This window comes from Saccopteryx leptura, chromosome 3 (assembly GCF_036850995.1).
Source record: "Saccopteryx leptura isolate mSacLep1 chromosome 3, mSacLep1_pri_phased_curated, whole genome shotgun sequence".
NCBI classification, from domain to species: Eukaryota; Metazoa; Chordata; class Mammalia; order Chiroptera; family Emballonuridae; genus Saccopteryx; species Saccopteryx leptura.
Genome location: NC_089505.1, coordinates 67,560,948 through 67,570,083, shown reverse-complemented (window position 1 = coordinate 67,570,083; position 9,136 = coordinate 67,560,948). Strand labels below are relative to the sequence as shown.

Sequence of the window (9,136 nt, the reverse complement as noted above, 5' to 3'; positions counted from 1 at the left end):
GCGGCGGCGGCGGACGCGACATGAGCAGCGGGGCGGCGTCTGGGACGGGGCGGGGGCGGCCCCGGGGCGGGGGGCCGGGACCCGGGGACCCCCCACCCAGCGAGACACACAAGCTGGTGGTCGTGGGCGGCGGCGGCGTGGGCAAGAGTGCGCTGACCATCCAGTTCATCCAGGTAGTGGGGCCCTCACCAGGGGGGTGCCCCCGGGATCCAGAACGTAGTCCTTGGGGAGATCCCTGAGACCCCGATTTCCCCTCTATCCATCACTGAGACCCTCTTATAAGGCCCTCTAATCTTAAAAATTCCCCTCAGAATGTGACCCTGAGCCCCCAGGGTCACAAGTAAGGACCTTCAACCCCTTACTTGAGGGACCTTCCTCCTATACTCATATCCCGAGACTCACCGTCCGTTCCCCCAGGACATAAGACCCTGAGCACTTCCTGGGAGCACTTTCAATCCATGAGTCTTCTCCTTCAGACCTTAAGCCCTCTCCTTTGCCCCCATCCCAGTTGATATCACTTCCCCTCCCCCTGAGCTCCATCTCCCCCAAATCTCAGACCCCAGCTTCCCCCTCTGAGCTACCCAGAGCCTAAATGGGAGAACCCCTGTGCCCAAAACCCTTGAGATGCCCCCAGACTGATGCTCAGTCCCTTCAGGGACCTCCCCCAGAATCTAGAAATTATGCCCAGACTTTGCCCCTGAGGTCCATCTGGGACCAACCGGTTCTAAGAGAGTCACCCTCAGACCCAAGAAAGTTAAAAAAGATCCTGCCCCTTGGTCATTCCAGAGAGCTCTAAGACTCCAAATCCTGGAGCTCCCCCATCCTACTAGAGCCAGACCTCCACCCTCCCCTAAGGAAAACCAACTACTCGTCCATCTTGAGTTTTCCACTCCAAGTCCCTGAGCCCCTCTCAGTAACCCTGGCTAGCCCCCAGATTCTGGCACCCCCAGGAATATCTACTCCTGAGGAGTGTCTCTCACCCCGTAAATGCATGACAGTCTCTAAGACTCTAGACACGCACTGCACCTGTATTCTATGACAAACCTCCCAAATGTGTCTAAATTACCCTGGGGCTTTCCCCCAAGCTTCTCCTGAGGTGCACTGAAGACACCCACCTAATCACCCTAGGACCTGGTCCCTACATCCTTCTCCCTCCATGACACCACGGGGCCCTCAACAAGCCCCTCCCCTAGCAGACAGGAAGCAGCCCTAAGACCTCCAGCTGCCAGATCACCCCTTCTCTGCTAACAATCTACCCCTGCAGAGAGGAAACCTCTACCCCATTCCCAAGGGAAACCTTCCAGCCTCAGAGAAACCCTAGACTGATGTCTGCTCCTGAGATGATACTGCAGAAGCCCCTAGGCCCCAGACCCCTCAAGAGACCCTAGCAGTGCCTGCATGGGAGCCATTGCCTATGTAGAGAAAAGTCCCCCAGCCTTGAGATCCTTGCCCCAGTGGCAGGCCCAAAGCTGGTCAAAGGCCTGGCTGAAGACCGGCAGGACCCAGGCAGGAAGGGAGGGGCCCAGCCTCCGGGCGGGGCAGTTTCTCCGCAGTTGGATTGGAACCCGGACCTTCCCCTGGGAGGAGACACTAAAAGCCGCCCAAGGAGGAGGGGGGAAAAAAGGAAGAAAGAAAAAGAGGAGAAGGGAGAGATACAGAGACAGACGGATAGTCTGAACAACAGGGTTCCCAATTATTGAGCACTTACTATGTCCAGGCAATGTTTTAAATGCTTAGGAATTAAATGGATTTTCGCTGAATTTCACAAACACTGGATTAATGCAGTGCTATTTTTACCCTCATTCTAAATGAGGAAACTGAGGTTCTGAGAGGGGAAGTGATTTGTTCAATACCACACAGCCAGGAGGTAATCACGATGTGGGAGATGTACTTTATATCAGAAAGAGGGCGCAGTTCGGAAGAGCCTCAGAGATGGCACTGGGGGCATCGTGGGGGAGGAGGATGGAGAGCCAGAAAGAGGGAGATAGAACCAGAGAGAGGGGAACAGAGGTCCAGAGAGGAGGGACATTAAAAGGTGAGTCCCAGGGGCAGGACTATGTGATTTCTGCTGGGGCAGTAGAGTAACAGTGTCCTCTCCCCACCCTACCAGTCCTACTTCGTGTCTGACTACGACCCCACCATCGAAGACTCCTACACAAAGATCTGTACCGTGGATGGCATCCCCGCCCGGCTGGACAGTGAGGGCGGCAGAAAGTGGATGGGGGAATGGAGGAGGGGCCGAGGGTGCATGGGGATTGCTGGGGGGAGCCTTGTCTACATGGCCCTCTCCCCCTCTCTGCAGTCCTGGACACAGCGGGCCAGGAGGAGTTTGGTGCCATGCGGGAGCAGTACATGCGTGCCGGGCACGGTTTCCTGCTGGTGTTTGCCATTAACGACCGGCAGAGGTGAGAGGAGCAGGGAGGTGGCGGAACAGTGGTGCCCGGGGCTCAGCAGCTGCACCTCATCCCTCTGGTTTCATCTGCAGTTTCAACGAGGTGGGCAAGCTCTTCACACAGATCCTCCGAGTGAAGGACCGCGACGACTTCCCCATCGTATTGGTTGGGAACAAGGCAGATCTGGAGGCACAGCGCCAGGTCTGAGCCCCCCCCCCGCCCCCCCCAAAGAAACTCCATCTCAGCCTGGGAGGCACCTCTTGCCTCTCTTCACATCAGCATCCTCCTCTGGCTTGTGGGACCCTGCTCCCTCACTAGATGTGTTTGTTGCCCCCAAGTAGAGCCTTCTGAGTCCCCCAGCAAGGCACACAGGAGTTCCCAGGAGAGGTGGCAGGATGGGAAATAGTGCTCCTCCCTGTCCCCAGGCAGCCAGCCCTGACTGCTCCATTCCTGCCTCTTGTTCCCACAGGGACCCTTGCCCCAGCCTTTTGTCCCTTCCAGGCCACTGCCCAACTTGGTCCTGCTAACCCAGCCTTCTAAGGCTCCCCATTACCCCAAGAAAAAACCCAGCTCTTTCACCTGGCACTGGATGGCCAACCATGGTCTCGTCCCTTCCTTTCTCTGTCCACACTTCTCTCTACACAAACCCAGACGATGGGATTTCCACACAGAATGCACCTTCTAGACTAAGCCTTTGGGGATTTCCCACCTTGGGTGCTTAGCTCAGGCTTCTGCCAGGAACACCCCGACTTCTTTGCCTGATGAGCTGTTATTTAACACTCAGAAGGGCAAATGTCAGTGCAGTGCCCTCCCTCACTCCTTAGATAGCACCGAGCCCCCTCTATAATCTCTAGAACTTTCCCTCTCCTCTTGAGCCCCCACCAGAAGCAGATTTAACGATGGGCACACGCCTTGGGCCCCGACTTCTGAAGGGCCCCACAAAACCCCAATTTGACACTTTTTTCTAATGACACCAAGTTTGGTTTCATAGTGCATTTTTAACATTAATAGTGCATAATACTTTTTATTTATTTAAAAATATGGTTAACATATTTTTTATTCTCCCTCTTTTTTTTTTAAGGGGCCCAGTATTTTCTTCTGCGCCTGGGGCTTCAACTGACCTTAATCTGCCTCTGGCCCCCACCATGTGTAACCCCCATTCCAATACAAGTGTGCCTTTCTGCCCTCCCAACTGAGACCCACCCTGAGGGCAGGGACCTGACTCTACCCTATGTCCCCCCCAGGTGCCCCGATCTGAAGCCTCCACCTTCAGTGCCTCCCACCATGTGGCCTACTTTGAGGCCTCGGCTAAACTGCGGCTCAATGTGGACGAGGCCTTCCAACAGCTGGTGCGGGCAGTCCGGTGAGAGGAGCCCCCTCCCTGTCATCCTTGTCCCCAACCACTGGGGCTCAAACTCACCAGCTTTTTCCCACAGGAAGTACCAGGAGCAAGAGCTCCCACCCAGCCCACCCAGCGCCCCCAGGAAGAAGGGTGGGGGCTGCCCCTGCGTCCTCCTGTAGCCCAGGCACAAGAGGAACCACCAGCACAAGCTCTAGGGACCAGCTGCCCTTGCCAAGCCTGTCTCCCCGCCTGGGTCTCCCAGGATACACTACACCCCCACCCACAGTTCCTGGACTCCAGACCACTGCCACATGTGCCTTCTGCCAACACCACCCTTCCCCTCCAAAGCCCCTGGTGGGGGTCAGGGGCTCCCGGGCATCCGGGGCACTGCTGTATATAACCCTGCCCCAGAGAAATAAAGGTCACTGCCAATGTCAGAAGTGCTTTTGTAAAAGGGAAAAGGGCTAGGGGAGGTAGGTGAACTTGGGGATCACACTAAAGACATGCCCACCTAGAACCATCAGATGTAGAAGCCTTTGTTTAGTGAGGGACAGGCACCACAGAGAACAGGGTAAACCAGGCGTCTGGACCCCCACTGACCCTTCAAGAGTTGCATCCCACCCTTTTCCATCTCAGTGGGCATTTGTCAGGATGAGGTTTAATGGTGTTATTCTTAGATTTTTTTTTTTTTTTTTGGTATTTTTCCGAAGTTAAAAGCGGGGAGTCAGTCAGACTGACTACCGCATGCGCCCGACTGGGATTCACCTGGCATGCCCAGCAGGGGGCGATGCTCTGCCCATCTGGTCCATTGCTCCGTTGCAACCAGAGCCATTCTAGCACCTGAGGCAGAGCCACGGAGCCATCCTCAGTGCCCAGGCCAACCTTGCTCCAGTGGAGCCTTGGCTGTGAGAGGGGAAGAGAGAGATAGAAAGAAAGGAGAGGGGGAAGGGTGGAGAAGCAGATGGGCACTTCTGTGTGCCCTGACTGGGAATCAAACCCGGAACTTCCACATGCTGGGCAGACTCTCTACTGCTGAGCCAACCAGCCAGGGCCTATTTATTGATTTTTAGAGGAGAGAAGCTGGAAGCATCAACTCGTATTTGCTTCCTGTATACGCCTTGACCCGGCAAGCCCAGGGTTTCAAACAGACAACCTCAGTGTTCCAGGTCGATGCTTTATCTGCTGTGCCCCCACAGGTCAGATGAGGTTTAATATTTGAAAAATAATTTGTTTTTCTGTAATGTTCAAGAACTGCCCTGTTCAATATAGTAGCCAGAAGCTACATGTGACTATTTAAATAAAATTATAGACTTGATTCCTCAATCTGGCCACATTTGAAGAGCTCAGGATCTACATGTGGCTAGTGGCTACCCTACTGAACAGGGCAAACATGCAACACTCGCACCACAGCCAAAAGGCCTATCAGGCAGTGTATTCTAAAAGGTTCCAGATCTTGGAGGCAGGCAGTGACTTCTACAAACCCTTGCTCCCTCCTACCTCCAATGTATATTTTGAAAGGCCTTTGGCTAGAGAAGAATGGGACAGGTGGACAGAATGGTGTCCGGGCAGCCAACTGGCAAGTTCTCAGTTCCAGAAAGTTTCCAATTGGGTTGACATTGGAATCTAAACCCTGAATCCAACTCTGGGCTGGTGTGGACACACCCCATCTGAGCCTCTCTCCTGGGAGGGGCTGAAGCTTGGGTTATCTTCAGGCCACTGCAAAGTAAGTTGCCAACACTCTTCAGTTTGGAAAACTTTGATTCTCCCATATGCAACCCAGAAGTCCTAACCCTGTGCTCTATTTGCTGACCTGGAAGGGTGGCACCAGAACTTGAGATCACGACTCACCCATTTCCCAAGTCCCCTCAATGGACAGCTTTGACCCCCAACACCTACTCAACACAGCAGGCCAGAAACCACAACCTAGATGTCCCCAGGCCCTAGAACTTTGACCTCCACCTGATGAACTATCACTGGTCAATGATCTGCTGCCCCAACCCCCACATCTAAGTGTCCACAAAAAGCCCGGAAATGCTCCCCTCACACCCACTCAGAACCTAATTCCTGGTCCTTGGGTAGATTATGGTCCTGTATGTGCCCTGGCAGCAGGCTGCCTGGGTTTAAATCCAGCTCTGTTATCTCAGTCAAGTGCCTTTGTCCTCTCATCTGTAAAATGTGGGTGACCACCAAGCTCCTTCCCAGGGCAAAAGGCCTTTAGGAGCACCCTGTGTGCACGTGGAGATGAGCACAGCGCCTGGGACATACTAAGTGCTAAGTCTCAGTGACCAAGGCCCCAGTGTTCTCCTGCCCCAGAACTATGAATGTCCCTCTGTATTCCAGATTAGAACAATGATTAGCTAAATATCCCTTTCCGGGTTTCGTTATCACAGAATCCTTGGCCTGAGTTCAACCTTGTGCCCTGGGAATAAGCGTGGCTCAGATGTATTGTACCACAAGTTCACTCCCCCTCCCCCAGGACCTCTGCTCAGCAGAGGCCCATCTCTGGTGGGACTGGTGGATATCGCTAGCAGTTTCCAACAAGATCTGACACCTCCACGTAAGTCCCAGCCAGGAGTGAAGCACTCCCCTAGTACAAATTCTGAGTTCTTTCTTTCTGCATTGCCTAACAGGGCCAAATTCTTGGCTGGGACACTGTGCTTCTTGAGGGACCAAAATGCACTTTAAGAAGCGATAAAAGCGAACATTTGCCCCCCAGAAAAATGCACATGACAACTGGCAGGCCATTTTGGGGAGGTTCGCAGCCACCACCATTTCAAAGCTCATCAAACAGCAAGGAGCCTGGGATGACCTAGTTGGCATCTCCCTAGGCACGAGTGTGTGCCCGTGAGCCTCTGGATCCTGGCTTCCCCTGGGCTTTGTTGGGACTTGTCAATGATTTTAAGTCTCTCCAAGTTCTGATGTCCCTCTCTTTGTCATCCTGTCTCCCGACTGCTCTTGCCATCTCTTCAACCTCCAGCAAACCCGAGTCTCCCGTGCTGGGTAGCAGGAGTCTCCTGAGGGCTGGCAGTCTAGCGCTTTAGTTTCCTTCAGCTTGACAAAAGTCAGCTTTACAGATGACAAAGCCAAGGACGGAAAACTATTCTCTAACTTGTCCAATTAGAACTAGAGCTGGGATTCAGTTGGGGCAGTTGAATTACAAAGGCCAACCACAAGGTTATTCTAAGCCAAGGTCCACCTTCTAACCACTCCATCTGCTTTCTTTCTTTCTTTTTTTTTTTTTTTTTTTGTATTTTTCTGAAGCTGGAAACGGGGAGAGACAGTCAGACAGACTCCCGCATGCGCCCCACCGGGATCCACCCGGCACGCCCACCAGGGGCGACGCTCTGCCCACCAGGGGGCGATGCTCTGCCCCTCTGGGGCGTCGCTCTGCCGCGACCAGAGCCACTCTAGCGCCTGGGGCAGAGGCCGAAGAGCCATCCCCAGTGCCCAGGCCGTCCTTGCTCCACTGGAGCCTTGGCTGTGGGAGGGGAAGAGAGAGACAGAGAGGAAGGAGGGTGGGGGGGTGGAGAAGCAAATAGGCGCTTCTCATATGTGCCCTGGCCGGGAATCGAACCCGGGTCCCCCGCACGCCAGGCCGATGCTCCACCGCTGAGCCAACTGGCCTGGGCCCCTCCATCTGCTTTCTATCCCAGAGATCTGACTTGCGACAACGCTGACCCAAGGAACTTTGGTTCCAATTTGACATCTAATCCAGAACCTTAAATGTGACATTCCCTCTGAAGCTACATTCCCAACGGGTCAAACACACTAACAGCCTGACCAAGTGGTGGCAGTGGATAGAGCATCGGACTGAAACGCAGAGGACCCAGGTTTGAAATCCAAAGGTCGCCAGCTTGAGCACAGGCTCATTTGGTTTGAGCAAGGGGTCACTTGGTCTGCCGTAGCCCCCCAGTCAAGGCACATATGAGAAAGCAATCAATGAACAACTGAGGTGCTGCAACAAAGAATTTGATGCTTCTCATCTCTCTCTTCCTGTCTGTCCCTATCTGTCAAAAAAATTTTTCAACCAATGAGTGCATAAATAGGTAGAACAATAAATCAATGTTTCTTGCCTGACCACGCAGTGGCACAGTGGATAAAGCATGAGACTGGGATGCGGAGGACCCACGTTCAAAATCCAGAGGTCTCCAGCTTGAGTGCAGGCTCACCAGCTTGAGCATGGGGCCACTGGTTTGAGCATGGGATTATAGACATGACCTCATATGGTTGCTGGGGTCACTGGCTTGAGTCCAAGGTCACTGGCTTGAGCAAGGGGTCACTTGCTCTGCTGGAGCCCCCCTGGTCAAGGAACATGAGAAAGCAATTAATGAACAACTAAGGTGCTGCAATAAATTGATGTTTCTCATCTCTCTCCTTTCCTGTCTGTCCCTCTCTAAATCTGTCAAAAAACAAAAAATTAAAAAAAAAAATAATGTCTCTCTCTCCTATCTAAAAATATTTTTTTCTTTTTGGCCTGGCCTGTGGTGGCACAGTGGATAGAGTCGACCTGGAATGCTGAGGTTACTGGTTTAAAGCCCCAGGCTTCCCTGGTGAAAGCAAATACAAGAAGCTCCCCCTCCACCCACCTTTTTCTCTCTCCTCTCTAAAATCAATTAAGTAAAATCTTAAAAAAAAAAGACCAAAACACTTTAAAATTATTAAAAAAAAATAAGTTCTTAACAAAACAAAACACTTCTAACAGTCCATTCTCAATGTTCTTAACTGATTAATTGTAGAAGGTCCACGGTCCATCACTGACTCTTCCATTATGGTTCTCAAATGTTATTAGCCATTCTATAAAACCAGGGCACTATATAATTAATGGTCTACACCCCTGGTCAGTAAACTGCAGCTCGCGAGCCACATGCGGCTCTTTGGCCCCGTGAGTGTAGCTCTTCCAGAAAATACGTGCGGGCTACTTCGATAAGGAATGTACCTACCTATATAGTTTAAGTTTAAAAAATTTGGTTCTCAAAAGAAATTTCAATCGTTGTACTGTTGATATTTGGCTCTGTTGACTAATGAGTTTGGCGATCACTGGCCCTACACAATATCCAAGGTTCTAAAGCAGGAAGGTGGGTCTTCCTCAACTTCACCTAAGAGTCTAGGACGCTGGTGATCTACCCCTAAATATCCCTGGGTCTCTACCCACTCACTAATCAAATATCCCCTGTGCTGACAGCAGGATTCTAGAACACCAATAGTCCATCTTCAATGACAAGTGCCCAGGCTCCAGAGTGGCTCACTCACTGCTTTATAGACTAGGCTTAGAATAGTAGCAGTGGAACTCTAAGTTTTAACTTCTTGTTCTAGAACACCACTCCTCAAACTTGAATGTGCTTTAGAATCCTCCCAGGAGCTTATTAAAACATGGGTTCTGAATAAAGAGCCCGAGAATCTA

The 9,136-nt window shown here is 52.2% G+C and overlaps 1 protein-coding gene across 1 annotated transcript; it reads left to right on the top strand.

Annotated features, from left to right (window-relative positions):
• On the top strand, positions 1 to 4,169 carry RRAS (RAS related). Its single transcript, XM_066371918.1, has 6 exons — positions 1 to 173; positions 2,111 to 2,198; positions 2,303 to 2,405; positions 2,486 to 2,594; positions 3,638 to 3,756; positions 3,830 to 4,169. Exons 1-6 carry the CDS (start codon positions 21 to 23, stop codon positions 3,912 to 3,914), a joined length of 657 nt encoding a protein of 218 aa, XP_066228015.1. The 5' UTR covers positions 1 to 20; the 3' UTR covers positions 3,915 to 4,169.
• Positions 4,170 to 9,136: the final 4,967 nt, after the last annotated feature.